At 45.6% G+C, this 24,100-nt stretch overlaps 1 protein-coding gene across 1 annotated transcript in view; it reads left to right on the forward strand.

Annotated features, from left to right (window-relative positions):
* Positions 1-779: 779 nt before the first annotated feature.
* TNS4 (tensin 4) overlaps positions 780-24,100 on the forward strand; it is a 31,392-nt gene continuing 8,071 nt past the window's right edge. Inside the window, exons 1-7 of the mRNA XM_035136075.3 lie at positions 780-999; positions 9,954-10,561; positions 17,224-17,635; positions 18,219-18,634; positions 20,481-20,567; positions 21,478-21,585; positions 23,507-23,599. Coding sequence (XP_034991966.3) covers positions 10,078-10,561; positions 17,224-17,635; positions 18,219-18,634; positions 20,481-20,567; positions 21,478-21,585; positions 23,507-23,599 — 1,600 coding nt within the window. The 5' untranslated portion in view covers positions 780-999; positions 9,954-10,077. The remainder of the gene's footprint in view (positions 1,000-9,953; positions 10,562-17,223; positions 17,636-18,218; positions 18,635-20,480; positions 20,568-21,477; positions 21,586-23,506; positions 23,600-24,100) is intronic.

Below are 24,100 nucleotides of genomic sequence, written 5' to 3' on the forward strand. Positions count from 1 at the left end.
GTTAGATCTGCAAGCTGCGCATATTCCATCAGTTTAAGTTTCCATTCTTCCTTCGTTGGGACCTCGCTCCCTATTTTTCAGGGACGTCACTGATTTAGAGAAGTCGTCCCAGTTTCTGATTTAATTCCAGAATGTCCCACTTTTCCTTGGGAGGTCCCTATTTCATTGGAGAAATGTTGGAGGGTAGGTTCCCAGCACCTGGGGTAGGCGCACGGGGGGGGGGGGGCAGAGCATGGAGGAGGACATGAGGAGGACACAGCAGGGCAGGCACACTCAATTGCTCTAATAAGGCACATGCCTGTTGCATCTCCTGACGCCCTGCCAGCCCACGCTGCTTCACGAGGCTGGGATGTAGGATCCGATTTGCAAAGCAGCACAGGGCTGGCAGAGGCAGAATGTACCCTGGGGAAAAACTGTGCTTGGGGCAACGCTCTGCTTTTCACCACACAAGTTCTTGTTGATGAGTGAAGGGCGCCCTGCACATTCTAGGAACATTCTCCGTCTGGGTGCAGAGGTATCTACTTCCAGACTGTGAATGAGGGAGCCTGGGTGCCAGCCAGAGGGCACTAGAGGGGAATTGTTCTCCCTCCACCCCTCATTTACCAGAAATTGAGATAAAATCCCCCCCACCTCCTTTTGTCAAATGCCCAGATTCACTTCTTTATTTCTCTGTTTGTTCATTTCCCCTTTACATTATGCAGCCATTTGTCTTCCTGCTAAGTGAAGCAACGAATTGCGGTGGAGGGAGCATGCCTGGCCGGTTGCCAGCTTCCACAGTCAACTTATTGGGCTTTTTTTTCATTACTCCTGGACATGACTCGAAGAGACACGCCTTAGCAATCCAGGTGTGGCTGCCATGAGCTCACCTGGCATAGGCGGGACGGGACGACCATTAAAGCAACAGCACCCTCAAGGCACTCATATCTTCTCACACTTTCCCTTTGCCACACTTCGGAGACTGAGTACTGTATATCACAGAAAACCACTGCTGCAGCTTAGGTAATAGAAGGATTCTTTCTCTTTCTTTCTCTCCCTCTCTCTTTCTCTCTTTCTCTCTTTTTTGTTTCCCCCCTGTTCTTCACTTACGGTTGCAACTTTTTCCCGTATTAAGTTGCATAATGATATGTAATGTCTGATTGATTGGAATGTAAAATGTGGGATCCCTGCATCCATTTTTTTTCTTGTGACTGGTTTGGGTCCAGAGATCTAGAACACTGTGATAAAGAAACCCCCAAACCCTGCAGAATCCTTTCGGTTCTAGAGCAGTCACGCTCTTCATTATGCATGTAGCATGCAAAACGTACGCGAAAGAACTGAAGTTGCTTGTTTTCGACTCTTGACCTCACTTTTCTCTTCTATGAAACCTTTGCAAGTGCTGTTGGCACAAGGCTGGGAGGACAGCCTGGCTTGCACCTGGCCTTTATTCATGGAGCAAACTGGATAATATAGGTTGATGTGCAGAGGAAGAGTTAAGTGGGTTTTGGCTTGTCAGGGGAAATTGTGGGGGATCCTGCTTACTGCTGGACAGGGTGAGCCCTAACGCTAGCTATGCACTTCCAAAACCTGGGCTGCTTCACTATCGGGGATTTAGTATGGAATTGGCATGCTTCGTTGGCTCACTTTTTATGGGGCATCCACATGGCACCATCGTCCTGTCATTGTCATCCTGTCTTTTCTCAGGGTTCCTCCAGATGATATTTATTGAACATTCACCCAGATTTGCTTGCACAAAGCTTATGTGGTGGGTAGACTATGGCTAGCCTTTATTGGGCATTCCTTTTGATTTATTTGCAGGGAGATTATACAACAATAAGTGTTCATCCTGATTCGTCTGTGCTGCGTTTATATGTTTTCCCGCAAATTATTTGTTCCGCCCACGCTTTTCATTGCATTTTCCCGCCATTTTCCTAACAATGAAACGTCTGCAGCTGTTTTCTGTTTAAAGTGGGTTCGGCTAAGTAAGCACTATAGCTTTCCAATACATTTGAAGCACGTTTTTGCTGAATGAATTCTGGGCACTGCAGTTTACCTGTCACAGAGCGACAACTCCCAGCAACTCTTAACTCTGTGAGGGGCCAACCACAGTGCCCAGAATTCTGTGAGGGAAAATATATGCTTTAAATTTACACTCTTAGTTAGATAAGAGCGCTGGAGTGCTGTGATCCACTTTAATCCAAACACCATGCCTAGGGTTGCTAGACTCAGTAGAGGATGGGACTTCTGTGCCTTTAATTGCCCTGCTCTCTTTTGAGTCTGGAAACCTGAAAGAGAAACCAGCAGACCCTTTGCTTGGAAATTAAACAAAGGGTCTGCTGGTTTCTCTTTAAGGTTTCCAGACTCAAAAGAGAGCAGGGCAATTAAAGGCACAGAAGTCCTGTCCACTATTGAGTCTGGCAACCCTAACCATGCCTTTAAAGCTTTTGCCCGCAAATCCTAGGAACTGTAGTTTGTTAAGGGTGCTGGGAACTGTAGCTCTGTGAGGGGTAAACCACAGAGTCGCTGACTGCAAAAAAGGGAAAGCTGGAGGGTCGTGGAAATCATGGCCTAGATAGGGGAAATGGAATTAAAGGGCTGCAGACAGGACCAGAGTAAAAACAGACATGGGTTTTTTGGATATGATACACTAGGTTTTGATCCAAGCTCTGGAAGCTATTGAGAACAGTATTGCTGCATCAAACACTGACCTACCAGTACCATTAGGAAGGGAGGGTTGTTTGCAAATTTGCGCTTCCAAAACAATATGCAAACCAAAGCAGGATCTCCTTCAGACTTGGTCTGAATTTTGCAATGCAGTTCTCCAACCACAAGAACGTGTACAAAAATTCATGTCATATGAAAAATGCTTGCAAAATTGTGAAAAGATGGGGCTGAGGTGTTGTTTAGGGGTTTTTTTCTGGAGGGTGTTGTTTATCTTGTTGGTGTTAATTTTTTATATCTATATTTTGGATCTTGTGATCTATGTGGAATTTTTCAGTTTGGTTGTGTACTTTTCTATTTTTTTTATTGTTAATGACTAGTTTTGTTACGTTCGTAGCTATTTAATTTTTTATACGTTGTAAACCGCCTTGCATGTGGTTTGAATTTTGGAAAGGCTGCAAACAGATGAATAAGTGATTGGTTGATTAGTGGAAATATGCTGAAATCCATGCTGTTACAAGGGAAAAAAATGCTCTCCCCCCTCGAAAGAAAAATGCGTAGACGAGGAGAAATGTGTACAAATTTTCAACTTAAGACTTTAAAACAAACAAACAAACCTCGAAAACACATGTGTGAAAATGGAAAGTACTGAATTGAAGATTGTAAAAAAATAGAAACTGACATTAATAACTTCATCGCTGCTTAACAGTGGGGGGCCAACATTTCTTCAAAGCTGACTATTTAGTCACTCTTTTGTTCTTCCCGCTTGAAATTTGAGCTGCAAAAGCAAACAAGCCCATTTCCTTATCCTAGAAATAACGTGGGAAGGAAGGCCGGATCACAGATTACACGCTCCTTAATCATCAGTGGGTTCCTTTGTGGCGCACCTGGATTAAGAGGGTGTGCCGGGGAGATGGCAGGATACCGTTGCCATACTGAGGCTTGTTTGTTTTGACTGAAGTAACAATAAGCCATGTTACCAGTCACACAGCCTAATGTTAATATGCCTCATGTACTTGGAGACACAAAGCACAAGACTGTGTGGCTTTAGAAAGGCCCAGGGTGATTGCCTGTAGGCCTCATGGCAGGAGTCTGACCCTCCTATTAGACAAGGTGAGGCAGCCGCCTCAGGCAGTTGATTTGGGGCATCATAAAATGGCAGCGAATGGTCAGTTAATTCAATTTATCCATATTATGTGTTTACTGCCAGAGAGGGCAGTTTTTGTGGTGTTTTCAGCCTCAGGTGTCAAAATAAAATGGACAGCCATAGACAGCTTGACTTGGAGTAGGGGGGGGGTCACTTTACCTCAGGAAGCAAAATGTCTTAGCTGGTCCTGTTTGAAGGTCTGCTCATGTGAAAAGGGCTAGTAATAATAAGGGACAGGCATTTATAGCCTGCCTTTAAATTAAGAAAATGTCCAAGGCAACTCACAATAAATATCATCTCTGCCCTCCCCCCATTTATTTTATTAACTGGTCAATGCATAGCTGTCAAGTTCTCCCTTTTTTTTAAGGGAAATTCCCTTATGCTGAATAGGCTTCCTCGCAAGAAAAGGGAAAACTTGACAGCTATGGGTCAATGACACTTCTAGTAAACCACTAACCGCCAGGTAGTTAAAAAGAGCTTGTCTAGTATAGGGGCTAAGAGTATTTGCTGGAAAATTTCTGGGTCAAATCTCACCCTGGCCCTGAACTTACTAGGAGATTCCAGATAAGCCACTGTTCTTTCAGCTACCTGTCTGCAATATCCTATATAATAAAGTCCCTGTGTCTCTGCGTCCAGTCCCTGTGTCCGCGCTAATGCGCATGTGCCCCACGGACACAGGGACTGGACGAAGAGGCGGGACGTACACACGCGCACGCTCTCTCCCCCCCTCACCCCTCTGCCTCCCGGAGCCCGATGCCGCCATCTTGGTCTGCCTCCTCCTCCTCCTGACAACCCTACCTGGCCCATGGGAGGAGCGGCGGGGCCGCGGCCTTCCCTCCTTCTCTGCACTCGGCCGCGGGACACGACAGGAGAGCGCTTTGTTTAATTGCGTTCCGGGCACGCCCCGCGGCCGAGTGCAGAAAGGGAGGGAAGGCCGCGGCCGCGGCGCAGCACTAGCGCCAGTTTTTGTAACGGGCTGAATGAGACTAGTGAAGATAATACAGTACTGGCATACATTGCAGGACCATTGCAAGGTTAACAGGAAATATGCCTATGAAGCATACTGAGCATTTGCAAAATGTCTCCCATGAAGGTTCTGTGTTTCAAGCGACCTGGGCTCCCTTTTCTTATTGTTGCTCAACTCTCCCCAGACATTTAATTCCTTAGCATGAATCTCGGGACATGGTCTGCTAGCTAAAAGTGGTGTGTGTTTTTCTGTCAAATAGATTGTGTAGACCAGGGATGGGGAACTGAATCCCAACAGCAGGCCAGATTCTGACATCCCCACCACATACCCCATGTCCCACTTTGACCCACCCACTTGTCAATCGCCTGAAACCCCGCGAGCAAAGGAAATCTTTCTTTTGCAAATCAATTGCTCTCCAAGGGGAGCTTGGGTTAGTCATTCTCTCCCAGCCTTGCAGGGTTCTTGTGAGAATGAAAATGGCGACATGCTGCCTTGAGCTCCTTGGAGGAAAAGTGGGGTATAAATGTTGTAAAAATCTTCTGCAAAGGGCTATGTTTCTACCTATTTTCTTTAGCTCCTCCTCGTCTATCTTGCAACATCGTCTTCGTTTTACTGTGCAAAGCTCTTCAGATTTTTACTGTTCTCTTGCTTGCTTTCTTCCCACTTTCCAGCTTTCTAACATTTGCACTACTCCATCTCCCCCTATTTATTTAAAGCAGCACCTGCAGCAAACTCATCTCCTTCTCACTGATTTTCCAAGAAAAGATCTTATGGCCTGCAGCTTTCCTCCTTTCCATTTGTTTTTGTGTGTTTGTTTTGTTTTGTTTTTATTGTATGTCGCTATCAGATTGTTAGTCTGCAGGCAGGGCTCATCTCCTTTTAGCTTCTGAACAGTGCTTAGTTGTTAAAAGCACTAGGAATAATACAGTACCAAGATTTCCTTACTGTTTAGCAGTTGAAGAGGCTCTCTTGGCAAACCTCTTGGGAAGGAAGGTTTTGCCCCGCTGTTTTTTCCTCCCCTTCCAGTACTGTGCTCAGTTGTTGTTGTTTTGAATTATGCACACATCAGTGACGTACGGTGGGAACTTCTCCAGTGTTTCATTTCTCTGTGAGAATGTTTTCCATTTTACAAGTTCGTTAGCAGCAATGAGCGAGTGCCAACCGCAAATAAAACATTGGGGCATGTGTTTTGCTACAAGTAAATTAAATAGGTTATATTAGATTGCTCTCTAAGGCATCAGAAGAAGAAAAAAATCTGATGCAAACGGAAAAAGTTCCAACGTAGATTACTCTATTCAAATTAGCCTGATTTGCATAGGAAATTGTTGTGGTTCAAAGTTTTCCAAAACAACAACAACAACAACCCATATACATTGGATGTGTGAGGGTGTCTGAATTTTATTCATTCATTTGTGACGTTTATATCCAGACTTTCCTCCACGAAGCTCCCCAGAATAACCTTGAGAGGTAGGCCAAGCTGAGAGATAGTGACAGGCTCAATGGGGACTCGATGAGTCTCATGGTCTAATGGTGGGGGGATATTTGAGTCTGCGTTATCCCACTCCTAGTGCAACATACGAACCACTACATCACCCTGACTCTCACTCAGTCCCCCAATCATCCCAACCTTATTTTTTATTTGGTGTGTTGTTCTCAGAAAAGGGCTGGGGGGTGGCGACTGCTGCTCTGTTTTAGTGATGCTGTGAAGCACTCCTTAGATCTTGGAGTACAGTCGTACCTTGACTCCCGAATGCCTTGGAAGTCAAACGTTCCGGCTCTCGAACAATCGAAAACCAGAAGTGATTGTTCCGGTTTTTGAACGTTCTTTTGGAAGCCAAACATCCGGCGGGGCTTCCGCAGCTTCCTGAAGCCAATCAGAAGCTGCGCTTTGGAAGTCAAACATTTTGGAAGTCAAACGGACTTCCTGAACCGATTCTGTTCAACTTCTGAGGTACAACTATAGTTGGAAATTCCAAGGAGTGACTGTACCCAAGCTTGGTTTCTTTTGCTTGGGAGAGCAGTGAAGTAGATGACCCCTAGGCTCCCTTCCAAGCTTAACATTCAATGAGATCTCACTTCACCTTCATCTGAAGATGTGCAATCTTTGCCAGCATCTGATGGGCATTCCAAAACACTTTTGTTGTTTAGTCGTTTAGTCGTGTCCGACTCTTCGTGACCCCATGGACCAGAGCACGCCAGGCCGTCCTCTCTTCCACTGCCTCCTGCAGCTTGGTCAAACTCATGTTTGTAGCTTCGAGAACACTGTCCTAGTGTCCAACCATCTCGTCCTCTGTCGTCCCCTTCTCCTTGTGCCCTCAATCTTTCCCAACATCAGGGTCTTTTCCAGGGAGCCTTCTCTTCTCATGAGGTGGCCAAAGTATTGGAGCCTCAGCTTCAGGATCTGTCCTTCCAGTGAGCACTCGGGGCTGATTTCCTTAAGAATGGATAGGTTTGCTCCTACTATTGAAGAGACAGTTGGTGAATATCCTGGACTATTAAGTAGTACCTATGAAAGGAACAGTCAAAGGTGTCTTCTTCTGTAGCCAGTATTAGATTTAAAAAGAAGTTCTGTGCAGGCAGCAGGTTTGGGGGGAGACTGTAGCTCAGGTTCAGTCCACCAACATCTCAAGGAAGGGCTGGGAAAGTCTCCTGGCTTAGCCCTACACAGCTGTTGCCAGTCTGTGTAGACAACATATTAAGTCCAAAGCTTGATGGAGCAATGGTCAGTCTCTATGTAACACAATTTTCTTTCTTCTTGGGTTGCTTCCAACCGTGCATGTAAAACAGATCGTTGGTATGGAAGGGGCAGGAGATGGATCACATTTAAAAGAGGAACACGTTCAAAAAAATGTGAGAACCTTTTCCCCCCACCCTCAATTGTGCAGATCCTTACATATCTACTATGTGAAATGGCACTAAGCCTTCTCCCAAAGCAGAAACAGCTATTATGTGGGGGGGAAAGTCCACTGAAATGCATTGGTCTCTAGTTTCCTTTCCAGAGAAAAGGGGAACAGAAAGGAGCCGTTTTTGTTCATGTCCAATAGTTATATAATTTCCAGAGCATAATGTCCTGGCTATTCGTCAAGCCTTTTTTCATCTGCCTCTCTCGTCAGCCTTCAGGGCAGTAAGTCAACACTTGCTAGACATGACGTATGGCAGCAATTGCAGCCCTTACCTTCTCCCTGCCTTGAGCCTAAGCTATAAACTTAGCCTGACACCCATTTGTCTGTTCCTGAAAGGGCTTGCTTCAGTAGCTGGGGAAAGCTTTGGAGTAACTTAAAGCAGGCTCGCACAAACTTAACTTTGTAGGTGCACTTGAGGTCCAACAAGAAAGTTAGGTAAACAAAGAAATACATAGCGGTGAACCTTTCCACAGTTGTTCTGACCACCTGCAGAAGAGCATGGTGTTAGCTGATACGAGTTACATCCCGTTTGGATTACTGTAATGTGGTCTTCATGGGGCTGCCTTTGAAAAGTGCTCAGGAACTTAAATTGGCTCAAAGAGCTGCAGCCGGCTTACTGACCAAGGCTGGTTATAGGGAGTATACAACTCTCTTGCTAGAACAGCTCCACTGACTACCCATCACTTTCCAGGTGCAATTCAAAGTGCTGATTATTACGTACCTAGTAAAGGTAAAGGTAAAGGGACCCCTGACCATTAGGTCCAGTCGTGACCGACTCTGGGGTTGCGCGCTCATCTCGCATTATTGGCCGAGGGAGCCGGCGTATAGCTTCCAGGTCATGTGGCCAGCATGACAAAGCCGCTTCTGGCAAACCAGAGCAGCACACGGAAACGCCGTTTACCTTCCCGCTGTAGCGGTTCCTATTTATCTACTTGCATTTTGACGTGCTTTCGAACTGCTAGGTTGGCAGGAGCTGGGACCGAGCAACGGGAGCTCACCCCGTCGCAGGGATTCGAACCGCCGACCTTCTGATCAGCAAGCCCTAGGCTCAGTGGTTTAACCACAGCGCCACCTGGGTCCCTATAAAGCCCCAAATGACTTAAGTGCAAACATATTACAATAAGTCCAAAGATTGCATTTGCTCACCCGAACCTGCACAAGTTTTGAGATCTTCAGCAGAGGCCCCTCTCTTGGTCCTGCCCCTCTCACAGGCATGTTTGGTGGGGATGCAGGAAAGGGCCTTCTCGGTGGTTGCTCCCAGTCTCTGGAATTCCCTCCCTGGAGAAGCTAGACTGGTTCCTTCCTTACTGTCCTTTTGCCATCAGGTTGAATACCTTCTTCTTTTAATTAAAGAACCGGTGCCGTGCTACTTTTATTGTATTTTGCAAGCAGATGTTATATACAGGTGTGTATATAGTTTTTGTTTTATTAATGTTTAATTGTTTTTTCAATGGTAGTTCTTTCTGCTTTTAGCAATTCTTGTTTTTATCTGTAAGTTGCCCTGAGTCCATCAGGGGAAAAGGTGGAGCATTAATAATAATAATAATAATAATAAGTAATAATAATGGGAAGAAGCAGCAAAGCTTGCGGTCGGGGAGGGTTTTACTGGGAAACCACAAAAATGTATCTTATAGTCTCTATCCTGCCCTCTACTGACTGGAGCCATGCAAGGTTGCTTATACCCAACATAATTAAGCCTGTGGGCTGAAAGTTCCTGGCTGCTAATCTATAGCTCCATTTTCCTATCTGTGCTATGTTTTTGTGTATCACAGCAATTGCCTATTTTTGCTGCTGCACCTTTTCCATCCCTTCCCAGAGTTGCCCTTTCCTTTCTGTGCCTGTTAATAAAACTGGTCTCTATTCTCTGTCCACTTTTTGTGTACCGGTATGTTTTTGTGTATCACAGCAATTGCCTATTTTTGCTGCTGCACCTTCTCCAGCCCTTCCCAGAGTTGCCCTTTCCTTTCTGTGCCTGTTAATAAAACTGGTCTCTATTCTCTGTCCACTTGCAAGGAATCACAGATGTTATAGCATGGGTAGGCAAACTAATAAAAATTTGGGCTCTGCATCTATTGTTTCTACTTTGCTCAAGGATTCCATGTCTTTTCTTTTTAAAAAAAACAAACTGTTTTCTTCCCCACCAGCACTGCCTGGAAGAAATGCATTTCTGTCATTCTTCTGCTTACAATTAAATAAGTAAGCTCCCTCTCTGCCCCATTACCTGCCATTTGGAAGCTAAAGTGCATTACCAGAATGCTCATAACCATTTATCTTCTGTTTTAACATTCTATTTGCACAGGTTTTCTCCTTTGATGTGACAGGCTCCAGGAAAAGTTTGCAGGTGTTTGCAACATCTTGGCTGCTCAGAGAGAGAGAGAGAGAGAGAGAAGATAAACCATCCTTGAAGATTTCACACCCAAAGGATGTCAAGGGTGATGCCAAACCATGTGCTTAGGGTCGGACAGACAATATGTGTTTCATCCCAAGAAGACCATGCTCGCTTGCAGCCTAACGGTTATTCGCCTTGCCACACTTCGCCACCGCAGTATTTATATTATTCTGTAGAAGGCTGGGACAGACAGATCTCATTGACCCAAGGCAAAGGAGGTCCACTGCCCAAGATGGAACTCTATGACTCCTGTAAGCTGGCAGAGGCCACACCTATGAAATCCCCAAATTTGGGGGATAAATGTCTGCCAGAGGAGCCAACAGAAACAGACAATGACAGCTGCCCAGAATTCTCTCCCACTTTGGATGTGTCCATTGATAAACTGAACCGCCTGATCTTGGAAATTGACCCTACTTTCCAGCCTCTCCAGCTGAATCCGATCCAAAGCCAGAGTCCTAACCAAGCTGTTCCACAAAGCAGCACAGCAGTGGCCCAAAAACAAGAGCCAGAATCCCCAGGTAAGGTGTGGAATTCATTGAGTTACAGGGCTCAGTCTGCTGAGCTGATGAGAGGGCCAAATCACAGAGGGTTGACCTTTCTCCCTGTTGCCTGCCCCCAGGGGAGTTTATTGTGTGGTGCCCCTCAGAGGAGCTCTCACTCTCCCTAATTGCTGGAAACTTGGCTCTCACCCAAAAGCGACTTCCATAAACTTGTAGTGGTGAATGTTTCACCATTCTGACAAACAGCAGATGCGATGACGATGCTCAGGGCCAGATCAACCACGAGGCTAATAAAGCTGTAACCTTAAGCCCTTAAACCCACATAATTTTTAGGCTTTCAATTTCTCAGCTTAGCCAATGAAGTTGACCTTCTCTGGGCTAGTCACCTGCCCTTAGGCTTCCCTTCCTTATAGGTTGCTGTGTCCGAGAATAGCGGAAGGATAGGAAAGCCATGTATGTGTGGCCATCTTGAGCATTGTGGGCAAGTGTCATAATAGATGTCTGCCACAGCCAAAAAAAAAGGGAGGGTGTGGTGTTTGAACAAATGAGCATGGTGAATGATTTACGTTTGATTTATCTTCAATTTGAAATCATTTGTTAATTTGTTTGATGATAGATATCTAGCAATGTGTACAGTACAGGGGTAGCTAGCCAATGTGTTGCCTTCCAGATGTTGTGGACTACAGCTCCTATCATTCCCAGCCAACACAGTGGATAGTCTTCTACAGTCGTACCTCCGGTTATGTAACCCTCTGGTTACATAAACTTCAGGATGCGAAAGCGGCAAACCCAGAAGTATTTGACTGGGTTTCACCGTGCGCATGCGCAGAAGTGGTCCTCAGGTTACAGAAACCTCGGGATCCAACCAGACCTCTGGAACAGATCCAGTCCGCAACCGGAGGTACCACTGTACAGTACAATTATTAGCCTTTGGTCTTCCATGCCTTTAATCTAGGCTTGATCTGGGTTGTGTTTCTTCGGACTGTAGACAGGGCCATCATTGAATGCTTCACCACAATGCATGTGTGTGTGTGCGGCTGCGCACGCGCACACACACACACACACACACACACCCCACACCACTAGGGTTAGGGTTGCCAGACTCAATAGAGGACAGGACTTCTGTGCCTTTAATTGCCCTGCTCTCTTTTGAGTCTGGAAACCTTAAAGACAAACCAGCAGACACTTTGTTTAATTTCCAAGCAAAGGGTCTGCTGGTTTCTCTAAGGCAGGGGTCCCCAAACTACGGCCCCCGGGCCGGATGCGGCCCAATCGGCCTTCCAATCCGGCCCGCGACGACCCCCGCCGCCCGCTGCCGCCGCCCGCTCTCACGGCGCGCGGCGCAGCGGCGATCTGAAAAATCGGCAAAAAATCGCCGAAAATCCTTTGTGCGCATGCGTACGGGCCTCTCCCGACCCGGAAGAGGTCATTTCTGGTGCACTTCCGGGTCGGGGGAGGCCCATACGCATGCGCACAAGCGATTTTCGCCGATTTTTTTCCGCCCGTGTGCGTGTGCGCATGCGCACGGGCGCGCACTCCCCCGCCCTCCGGCCCGGTGCGCGCGCACTCCCCTGCAGTCCGGCCCACCGCGCAGTCGGCGCGGCGGGCACTGGCCCGCCGCTCGGTAAGTCTGGGGACCCCTGCTCTAAGGTTTCCAGACTCAAAAGAGAGCAGGGCAGTTAAAGGCACAGAAGTCCTGTCCTCTATTGAGTCTGGCAACCCTAACTAGGGTTCCCATATTTCAAACAGTGAAAATCCCATGTTTTTAGCCAAACTTGTTGAGCAAATTTGCAAAAAAGAGAACTTTTTGAGCTATTTTTAAGGAAAATTCTGGGAATTGTAGCTCTGTGAGGAGAAGCCTCCTAAGAACTCTCAGCGGCCTTAACAAAAACTACATTTCCCAGGATTCTTTGGGGCAGGCCAGGCCTGTTTAAAGTGGTAGGAGGCTGCTTTAAATGTGCAGTGCAGGTGGGACCTTTGTCAAAGTTCAGTTCAGATGGTGTTGACCACCTCACTGGCAGTTTGTTACCACTAGGCGTAGGATGCATCCATTGACTTGTTCTAGTTTGTGGTGTTTCTCCTCCCCGCCCCGCCCCCAATCTAAACTCCATATGATTCTTCCCTCTAACACACCTGATTGATTTTTCTTGATTGGATTAGATGTGCCAATTAAATGCAGCATTGTGTGTTTTGCCCATGACATGGGCTTCGGGGGTGGGGGTAGGGAGCCTGTTGAGACAAGTGTGCTTAGTCATTTTAAAAAAAACTTAGTGGTGATGTCTCAGAGGGTGTTCCCTGCGATGATTGCCAAAGGCAACATGAGATTAACTGTTGTCTCCCCCCCTGATTTATCTTTGAGCTGCAATAACCAAGCATGTCAGGAAACTAGGAATAAATTGCTTCTTTCCATCCCACACGCTGCTTTTTTATGTTGCTGGAAGGGTTTGCACACACAATAGACATTCTTATCTAAAATGGAAATGTAACCAATGATGTCTCAGCCCACATCACAAGATCTCCTGGATGATGTCCCAGAACCCACTTGGCAACACCCAGGAAATTCAGGAAGCCATAGTTTATCATATAAAGCCCGGCCTAAATGGTTTGGGACCAGGGAATTTGAAGCCCCCCCCCCTTCCTGCATGAATGCACCCATCAACTGCAGTCATCTTCAAAGGGAGCACCTAGTCTGCACTTTGCCGTCAAGGCAGGTGTCTATGGCAGGGATGTAAAACAGGGCCTTTGGAGTGGTAGCACCTTAATTGTAAGACTCTGTACCAAGGAAGATTAGACCTGCTCCTTATCTGTTGTCCTTTAGGTGGGAGTTTAAGACATTTTTGTTCTGGCAGGCTTTTAAATGTGTTGTTATATGGTTTACTTATCAGTTTTATTTTAGCTTTGTGGGGGGTTGAAAACTCAGGATCCCTTCCAAATCCACAGTTGGGAGACCCAGCCAGATGAGCAGGGTAATAATAATAATACACTTCTGTGATTTGATGACCTTCACTCTGGCAGGTGGCTATCATGCTCCCACTAGGTGCTTGAACCAGCTAATTGCCCATTAGAGCTTTCTGGTCCCCATCAATGACCATGTAATGCAAAGGCTGAAGGAAAGGCAGAGACACCTTGCATAACAAGGCAACATGACTCACACCTCCCTGCTAGGTTTTGTACTTTAGCACTACTTTCAGAGTACAAAATACAGACACATCGCATCATTTCACAAAGGGTGTGCACAGGTTATAAATTGCTATGTTGCCCTCCTGCAAAAAAAACATGCAGTTGGCTATCAGGAGAGGTTCACGAGTGCGAATTGTGCACCTGGAACCCTGTTGGGCAACAATGGGCAACCTGTGGTCCTCCTCATGTTGCTAGACTACAACTCCCGTCATCCCTGATCATTGGCCATCCTAGCTGGAACTCATTAGAAATTGAGTCCAACAAGCATATGGAAAACTGCAGGGACCCCTTCCCTGCTATTGGAGAAAAAGCAGCTTGTGAACTTTTTCTTGAGGTGGGAAAAATTGAGGATTTGTAAGTAATAAGTAGTTTGTATCTCTATTTCAGTGTTTCCCAAACTTGGGTCTGCAGCTGGGTGTTTTTTTTTTTGTACTACAACTCCCATTATCCCTAGCCAGAAGGACCAGTGGTCAGGGATGATGGGAATTGTAGTCCAAAAACAGCTGGAGACCCAAGTTTGGGAAACACTTCTCTATTCGTTCAGGTTCTGTCTTCCTCCTACCTCCGCCCATGTGAGGATAATTGTATTGACCAAACTTGAATGATTGGAGTTCAGCAACATCTGGAGGGCTACAGGCTCCACACACCGGCTATATGTGAAGTACTTAGAGCACTCAAAAAGTGGTTATACAAAGTGGTTAGAACTTTGCCTCCTGTTTAACACAACTCCTTCTCTTTCTGTACTTCCAAAATAACTGAAAAAATCAACATCTTCAGTGCAGATTACAGTTGTTAGATTGCAATCTAATCTCTAAAAAGAGATAAATTGCAGTGGAGAGAAAAGATTGAAATGGGAAGCCTTCCCAGAAGAACTGGGCAAAGAAAAACACTGGGAGTTTTTGTGCCTCTACCCTGTTTCCCCTATTTTAAGACGTAGTCATAAAATAAGCCATAGCAGAATTTTTAAGCATTCAGGGAATATAAACCATACCCCGAAAATAAGACATAGTGATAGGCGCAGCGGCAGGAGGAGGAGCAAAAAATAAAAAATAAAAATAAGACATCCCCTGAAAATAAGCCATAGTGTGTTTTTTTGAGGGAAAATAAATATAAGACGGTGTCTTATTTTCGGAGAAACATGGGAAACTGAACAAATGTGTCACACAATTGGTAATAAAATCAAACTTGGTGTGGTCCGTCTCGTCCCATCCCCCCCCCCCCCGGTTATTCCTCCAGGGTTGGTAAAGTGGCACTAACATTATGCAAATACTGCACAAACTCACTGATGCTGTGATAGTAAAGACCCCCTTTTTTAAAAAAAAGAGGAAACCTTTATGTATATGCATGTAATTGTGTATAACAACGTTGGGGAACCTCCAGGTGTATTGGACTCCATTGGCTTAAGTCAGAATGGCCCGTGGTCAGGATGATGGGAATTGAAGTCCAACAGCATATGGAGGGTCACAGATTTCTCCACCTCTAGAGAATATAAGAAATATCAGAAAAATATATTTCAAGATCATTGCCAACGCTGAGGTGTGGTTTTGCCTCTGATGTATTCTTGGGGCGTCAACCATATGTTTTTCATCTGGAGTCAGGTACAGACAGGACCTATGAGAAAAACTAAAGCATCAGCCACACCCTCCCATACAGGTGCCAACAAGTAATGGCTCAATGATCATCACTGGAATGACTCTATATAACCCATGTTTTGGCAGCGTTGTTTGCCTTCCAGATCCTGGAGGTCATTTGTACCTGGCAAGGGGAAGTACCAGGAATTAAGCCAGGAGTGACCTTTGATTTACTGTATTTTTCTGTGTATAAGACTAGGTTTTTTCCCTAAAAATAATGTCCAAATTTTGGGAACGTCTTATACATGGATAGATCTCCCCCCCCATTTTCTTAAATCCTAGTCCCCCAAAATAAGGGGGACTTATACATAGGGGCCAACCTAGCAGTTCGAAAGCACCTCTAAATGCAAGTAGATAAATAGGAACTGCTACAGCAGGAAGGTAAACGGCGTTTCCGTGTGCTGCTCTGGTTCGCCAGAAGTGGCTTTGTCATGCTGGCCACATGACCTGGAAGCTATACGCCGGCTCCCTTGGCCAATAATGCGAGATGAGCGCGCAACCCCAGAGTCGGTCACGACTGGACCTAATGGTCAGGGGTCCCTTTACCCTTTACCTATACATAGGGGCATCTTATAGACGGAAAAATACGGTATATATGCATTTCAGGGCCATTGCCTTCACAAGCAGGGTACAAAATAATTACACAGCAAACATTTAAAGCCTATTAAAAGCCACATTACATTCCTTAAAGTGAGCAGTAAAAATAATCAACAAGTACGGTAATTAAACCAGCTGACAAATTCTTTCTAACGTCACCAGTGAAATGGCTGTAGGGAATTCCATTAATATGGGGCCATCGCTGAGAAGGCTCTGTCCCTAGTTCCAGTCAGCCTAATGCTTCTTATTGATAGGCCAGATGGATTGCCCCATACCCCAGCCATTCCTGTTTAGTTCCCTGTCTTTTTGTAGATCTCAAAACCTATACTTATTTATTGAGCAAAGAGAGAACTGAATAGGAAAACTAAAGTAACTGCAAGAACTGTCTGAAGGTGGAATCTTTAGCTCTAACCCAACATAGTGAATGCACTTACTGTTTAACCCCATCTTTCCCCATCACTACACTCTGCATATGCCCAGAGTCTCGCTCTTGGCTGCTTTGCTTTCTGTGTGTATCCCAGCGCCAGGTCCTGGCATTGAAAACAAGTTCAAAGACAGAGGCCTGGTTTGAATGCGGCTTTGAAGACTCAGCAACAATAAACATTTGGAGCGTCACTGTGCAGCTGCTTCCAGTTTGATGTTGTAGCATTGAATTGGTTCTCCAAGATTTCTCCCAAGGCAAATCTAACTGCCTCTCAGAATTTGCTTTAAGGGTGAGAGTAGCCAAACTTGTCCTGCCCCTCTAGCATTTCACAGTTGCTGAAAGTCAAATTCGTGAAGGATGCTTTCCCCCACCTTACAGAGCAGTGGTGGTGATGATTTTGCTGCAAGGATTACTGAATCATAATTGTTCAGTTGGAAGGGGACCCCATGGGTCATCTAGTCCAGCCTCCTGCCATATGCAGGAATAGTGTGAAACAGTGTGAAGCTCTTTTTGCAATGTTCTCTCTCTCTCTCTCTCTCTCTCTCTCTCTCTCTCTCTCTCTCACGCACACACACACACGAGAGAGAGAGAGAGAGAGAGAGAGAGAGAGAGAGAGAGAGAGAGAGAGAGAGACCTTCCATGGTGCTTCCAGGGCAATTTACAAAAGTACAGAACAAAACGCAAATATATATATTGATGCGGAAATACATATTGCTTCTTAGTGTCGTGAAGCAGGTATATATTTTTTAAAAAAAACCAGGGTTGGAGACTAAGCTTTGCTGAGCTCTATTGCATCTTATCTGTTGCTCTTTTTTGATTCTGAGGTTTTCGATGTTTCTTTCTGCCAGACATAAAGTACATTGAAATGTCACCTGCCAGACCAAAGTGCCAGGAGTCTCGGCAGAACTCAGAGAGTCCGTCCTGCGCTCCGCAGTCTACGTCTCCCCCAAACCACTGCCCTTTGTTTCCACATGGAGGAACCCACTCCAGTGGCCACATGACCTTCATGGTTGGCCACGATCCTGGTGGCTCCCAGTATCCCACAGGGAGGCAGTCGCCGGCTTGCATCCGGGTCTCCGAAAGCATCTCCATTCCGCAGCAGGACCAGAAAGGCTACGGGTCAAGTTCCCTGCTGCCTTCCTCCCCAGGCTTTGAGAACTTACGGAAGCTGTCTCAGCATGGGAGGATGGTGCAGCGATGCAGCGAGGCATCTCTGCTTTCGACAAGTCCAGGGTCGGACACCAGCTACATCCTTGGAAGGTAAAGTTGTTGCTTGGGAATCCTTTATGCCTGATCTAAAAGTTAACTCATTCAGGTTTCTGTACCTTTATAGCAGTAGTTATGTAGAAGAGGGGCTTTCAGTAGGTGGGAGCTTGTCATGCACATCTATCAAAAGTACAGAAGCTCTATCATCTGGGCACTAGGAATAGAATGGAGTATCCTGGAGGAAAAGGGACTGGTTGGAATCCTGAACTGGAGCACTCCCCACTGCAACATTTTTTTTTGCAGATCCCTTGCCTACTTGGGACTTTTGAGTTTGGAAGATAAGAGGCACCACATACTTTAAGGCAGGGTAGCAAACAGGATCTGGTCGAACAGACTGGATCCTGAGCTTCACCACCTCCCCGCAGGTCATTGTGACAGGTGGGCCCTACCTGTCAATTACCATGGAAGCATTAAGCTTCCGAGGAAAGTGTGCTCTCTTTCCTTTCTTTCTGCAAGCACAGTTTGTGACTTGATGGTGCCCTTCAGGCCAGAAAGACCTGCAGGCCTTGATTTGGTGCTAATAATTTTATGCCTCTTCCTTAATACCTCCTCCTGTGTTTCCTTTCGTCTTTTGCAGCAGCTCCCAATCACTGTCCAACAATGAGCCCGACACTCCTCAGACCAGGTCAACGGGAAGTCCTTCCTCTGTTGGATCCCTCAATGGTTCTTCCCTTGGTTCCTGGAGCTCAGGTTCCTACTACCCTGGTGTCAGTTGCTCCCAGAAAGGGAATTCTCCCCTACCTCAGCCGTTCCAGAAGGGACAGACCAATAGCTGCTCTCCTTCACCCGTCACAAGCTCCCCATCCCATGTGCCCATTGTGCTTATCAACGGCCGTCTTGAAGACAGTGAGATGCCCTCCAAACCTTACAGGAATCACCCAGGTTCTTTCAAACAGAAGATGCCCCCGCCCAGTTCTGGCTCATTTTCAGGTGCCAGCAGTTCCAACAAAACATCTTCAGAGAGCTCGCTCTCGTCTTCTTCGTCTCTGGACAGTAAGTCATCCTACCCCTGTGATTAGAATATATATATAAATATATAATGTAAAAAGGGCATGTGGGTGTGTTTCCACTTTTCACCAAAACCGCTTGACTGATAGCGTTCAAATTTGCACACAACGTCCCATGCTACTGTGAGAGGAAGCATATACCTTTTGCGTAGAGATATGTCACACCTGCGCAAGGTAAAAAACCCCAGAACCCCGTGTTTCAGAACACACAACTCACCCAAAAGACGGTACATGCTGGGAAAAAGAAGCCAGAAGAGGTTGCAAAACAGCACCCTCTAGCGGTGGCTACACTGGTACTGCAGCTAGAAAACCTTCACCCTCTATTGGCGGCTACACTGGTACTGCAGCTAGAAAACCTTCCCTCTCCACAGCACCTTTACAGACTAGGCCAAATGGAGGTGGGGTGCCTGGGTGGGTGTTGGGGGGAGGAGGGGACGGAATACATCATGGGTCGGGACAGGGGGGGAGGCAGGATAGGTCATGGGTCATGGGTGGGGAAAATCACAGGGATGAGCCGGGGGGGGGAGGAGACGGGATACGTCATGGATCAGGACAGGGCGGGGGGAAGCACAGGGATGGGCCACAGCAACGCGTGGCCGGGCCAGCTAGTGTGTGTATATATACTGTATATATATAATTTCAAAACAACTTTGTTGCAAATAGGGCACATGGAAAGGAAGGATCAGTGCTTGGAATGTTTATTTTTAAAAAACTAATTCAAGTTTGTCCCATCGATAATGAACCAGTTTGAGTTCATCCTTTAACTAAACAGTTCAATTTCATCCAAATGAACTTTTTAGTTTATAAAAGGTTTGTCTTCAGAAAAATAAAATCCAACATTCAGAATATTACAAGCTGTTGTAATAATAATAATAATAATAATATATTATTATTTATACCCCAACCATCTGGCTGGGTTTCCTCAGCCACTCTGGGCAGCTTCCAACCAAATATTAAAAACAGTACAGCATCAAATATTAAAAACTTCCCTAAACAGGTTGTGCTCAAGTAAGCGGTTCAAAAGCAAATTGGGGGCCACGCACAAGTAAAAAGATATCTTGACAGATAGAATATCAGCTGGTGAAGCTTTCCCCACAATTTTATTTCCATACTAGAAAAGACTTGCCCTGTTTAATTTGTACCAGCCACACACATGTCAAAGGCACAATGCATCACAGGCTTTTTCCTGTACTATTTATGGCAAGCTACTCCTGTTGGAAGAGGGAAAATCCCTTTAGCACAGACAATACCAGAAATGCTGGACATTCCTTCTTTCTGATTGCTTAGCAGCAGCGATTAACTGACTTGGAGATCTTGGCAGCAGCAACACCTCTGTGTCTGCCTAATAAGCCTTAGAGAATAGCCTCCACTTTTTGCTTTCTAACTTTCTTTATAAAAAAAATGAAAGCTAAGTATTCAGTCCTACTGCAGAGGGTAAGGAAAGAATGAATGTGAAAATGAATTAGATATCTTTAAAAGATCTACCCCAAAATGAATTTAATTCACCTTTCGTTCACCCGGCATTAAGGGAACTACTTTCAGGTATAGTTCAGTCCATGGCTAACATCTGTAGCAATGAATTCAATAGGTTAATTTGTGTTATTTCCTCTTATTTCCATAAATCTGTTGTCTAGCCATTTCAATGGCTGGTTCATTTCAAATAGTGTCTCCTTTCCCTGATTCTTTATGATTTCATAAGTCCCTTTCAGACCCCACTTCAGCCACCTGTTTTTCTAGCCTAAAAATTAAAGGAACGACCAGTCTCTCTGATCATTGCAGTTGCTTTTTGGACATTGCCTCCAACTTTTTCTGTATCCTCTTCTCTCTTGCAGGCTATTCAAAAGAAACCCAGACAACAATGAAGTTTGTGATGGACACCTCCAAGTATTGGTTCAAGCCTAGCATCACAAGGGACCAAGGTAAAATAAGGCATGGTGGTCCTGGGGGAGGTGAGGGAATAGCAGGGAATTTAAGAAACACTGGGTAAAGCTGCAGCCATATTTTATTCCTCTGGAATAGCAGGCCCCAGAGTCAACCTGGGCAAAATGAAGATCGTAGGAGGCCAGAGGGTGCATTTGTAAGGGGAGGAAACATCAAATGGGGAAGAGGGTTTCTTAACCCCTACCCTGCCCACTGCTTTCTCCTTTGCAAACCTCAAGCCAGTCACTTTTCCTAACTCGACTGGGCAATCGGCGGTGGGGGGTTGGGGGGGGAGGGTTAAGGATGCTCTCCTGAGCGCTGCTTTCCCCCAGCAAACGCCACCACCCTGCCTTGGCTTTACAAATCAGAGGTAAGCACAGGCTGGAGAATCCTCCTTTGCTTATTCTGAAAGTACTAAGGAGAAAAGAACACATGCAAGTCCACATATACAAGAGATAGGGAACCTGTAGCCCCCCTGATGCCTGCCACATCACTCACATCATCCCAGACCACAGACCACTTCCAGAGTCCAACAACATCTGGAGGTCCAACCACAGGGTTCTTGCAAGGATTACACAACGAGGGCAGGGAACTTCAGTCAAAAGCAGCCCTCCAGGCTGAGATAGAGAACTATCTGGCCCAGAGAACTCTCCCTAGGCCACACCCTATCTCCACAGCCGCCCCTTCCCCCACACTGCTCTTGCCCTGTGCATCCAAAGTGGTTTTTGCCTGGCAGAAATGTGTCCCTGGAATTTACACAATGCATGTGAAATGTTTTGAACACTAGAAAGCACCATACACACTGTTGTTGTTGTTGTTGTTGACAATATTGCCAACCCACCTGCCTTCATAAAATAACGCCCTTCTTTGGTCATGGCGATGCTTTGCCTACTGTGTGTCGTTAAACAGCTGTCCAGATGCTAGCTGATGAACCCTCTGGCACTTTCATCATGCGGGACAGCACATCTTACCGCGGCTCGTTTGGCATGGCCATGAAAGTCTTCAGCGGCAAAACAGGTACTGAGGCTTCCCTTTGCAGGGGGGAGCAGGTTGGTCTTGCTCAAGCAGTGGTGTGTGGTCTCAGTGCATTGTTCCCCTGGCACCTTCTTCCCAAAGCCCGGGAAGCTTCTGCCCAGCTTAGGGAGGGAGGCGCGATGCTCATGTGTGCAACATCGCCACCCCCCTCAAATCCCTCACAAGCTAGCACTTCTGGCCCTAACTGTTCCCCTATGAAAAGTTTCACTGCATACCACTGTGCTCAGGAGCTTCTATTGCAAGTTCCTGCAGGATTTTAATACCTGCCTCGGGGTTTACTGCCTTGAGGTTCCCAGTCTTAGTGTTGACAATATAGATAAAGGAAGGGGAAGATAGAAAATTAGATAGGAATACGGTATGTGTCTTCCCCAAGCTTCTGCTGGCTGGGGTGCACTTTAAAAACAATGATAAAATAATAAAACTGGAACCACACAGCACTCTTGCAACTGGAAAGATGTGGTTTTAGGGTGTGAAAGAATAAAAGGTGCCCACTGTCTATGGTCACATCTGCACTACCCATTTTAAAAAACAATGTTTTCTCAGAAGAATCCTGGGAACTGTAGTTCTTTAAGGGTGCAGGGAGTTGTAGTTTCTTTGAGGGTGAACTACTGTGACCAGGATTCTTTGGAGGAAGCTATGTGCTAGAAGAAGCTATGTGCTAGAAGAAGAAGAAGAAGAAGAAGAAGAAGAAGAAGAAGAAGAAGAAGAAGAAGAAGAAGAAGAAGAAGAAGGGGGGAGGGGGAGGAGTTTAGATTTGATATCCCACTTTATCACTACCCTAAGGTGTTCGAAAGCACGTCAAAGTGCAAGTAGATAAATAGGTACCATTCTGGCGGGAAGGTAAACGGCGTTTCCATGCACTGCTCTTGTTTGCCCGAAGCAGCTTAGTCATGCTGGCCACATGACCTGGAAGCTGTACGCCGGCTCCCTCGGCCAATAAAGTGAGATGAGCACCACAACCCCAGAGTCGGTCACGACTGGACCTAACGGTCAGGGGTTCCTTCACCTTTAAGGTGTCTCAAAGTGGCTAACATTCTTCTTTCCCTTCCTCCCCCACAACAAACACTCTGTGAGGTGAGTGGGGCTGAGAGACTTCAAAGAAGTGTGACTAGCCCAAGGTCACCCAGCAGCTGCATGTGGAGGAGCGGAGACGCGAACCCGGTTCACCAGATTACGAGTCTACCGCTCTTAACCACTACACCACACTGATATGGGTGTTGCCTATGTGTCTCTGTGCATAGGATGTTACCTATGTAACTCTTGCTTTGCATTCAGGATTCCAACTAAACAGTTTACATTGAGAATGTATTTGAAATGGTATAACCTTTATTTCTATCCTTTCTTTATGATAGACATGAGAGACAATAAATTGTTGGGTTTAAAATGAAATGAAATCCATGTCTGTAACATGATGCCATTGTGTCTCCCCCATTATACACAACCCTTGAGCTAAAACAGTTGGGAGGTAGGTGAGCCAAATAGTAAATTCTCCCTCTCCAGCTGGTTTGATGTTGTACCATAGACATAGCATCAGTGATTTAAAAAAGAACAAAAGGCCAAGAATTTAGGAACAGAATATGCTTTGCTATGTTTGTTTTAGTTCTTTATTCTGTACAAAGAATACACAAAACAGTGTTCAGAAACTAATGGGTTTATTTACGAATCACTACTTGTGATTTATAATTTGTAAATATAATTTTTTTTAAAAAAATGTGAAATAGCACTAAAATGAGTAAGGAGAAGGGAGTGGAAAGTGAAAGCAGAAGAGGATGCAAAGACACGAGCCAAATTTTAAAATCCAGTCCAGTTTTTGCATTTTTTCAAAGTCTCTGGTGCAAGGTCTTTTGTTTTGGAAGAGTTGCATTTCACGTTTGTTTCAGCACTATTTGTTTTTGTTTTAAAGGGGAGGATGGCAGTGATCCTATCAGGCACTTCCTCATTGAGTCTTCTGCCCGAGGAGTGCACCTTAAGGGCGCTGAAGAAGAACCCTATTTTGGTAAGACAGCCTTCCTGATGCATCTACTGTATTTGTTAAATGTCATTACAGTTGCTTCAGGATTTGTTGTTAGGAAGCTGTGTGTAACGTGAGTGTTTCTGAAGTTACTGCATTTTGCTGTTAAGAAGAACCCAACTGGATGGAACCAAAGTTCCATCCAGTCCAATGTTAACACTCTTACTAAACAAGCCATTCTGCTTGTTCCCACTCTGGCTTTTGCTAAACATATGGGATGGATCCCCAAAGTAATGAGTTGACTGGTTTCCAAGGATGTACAACCCTAGGAGGAGCAAGGATGGATATGAGGCATGATATAAACTCTGGTTTGTCTCACAATGTCCCGAAAAAGACAACATGTTATCTCTGAAAACTGTTTTCTGTTAGTTCTACGTTGGTTCCCCTATAATAATTTCCCTAGTTCGTTAACAAACATTCAGTGCAGCTGTTAATCAGTGGCAGAATGCAGGGGGGGAATGAGAATTTTGGCAGAGATTTTGGGTT

This window comes from Zootoca vivipara, chromosome 12 (assembly GCF_965207765.1).
Source record: "Zootoca vivipara chromosome 12, rZooViv2.hap1.1, whole genome shotgun sequence".
Taxonomy (NCBI): Eukaryota; Metazoa; Chordata; class Lepidosauria; order Squamata; family Lacertidae; genus Zootoca; species Zootoca vivipara.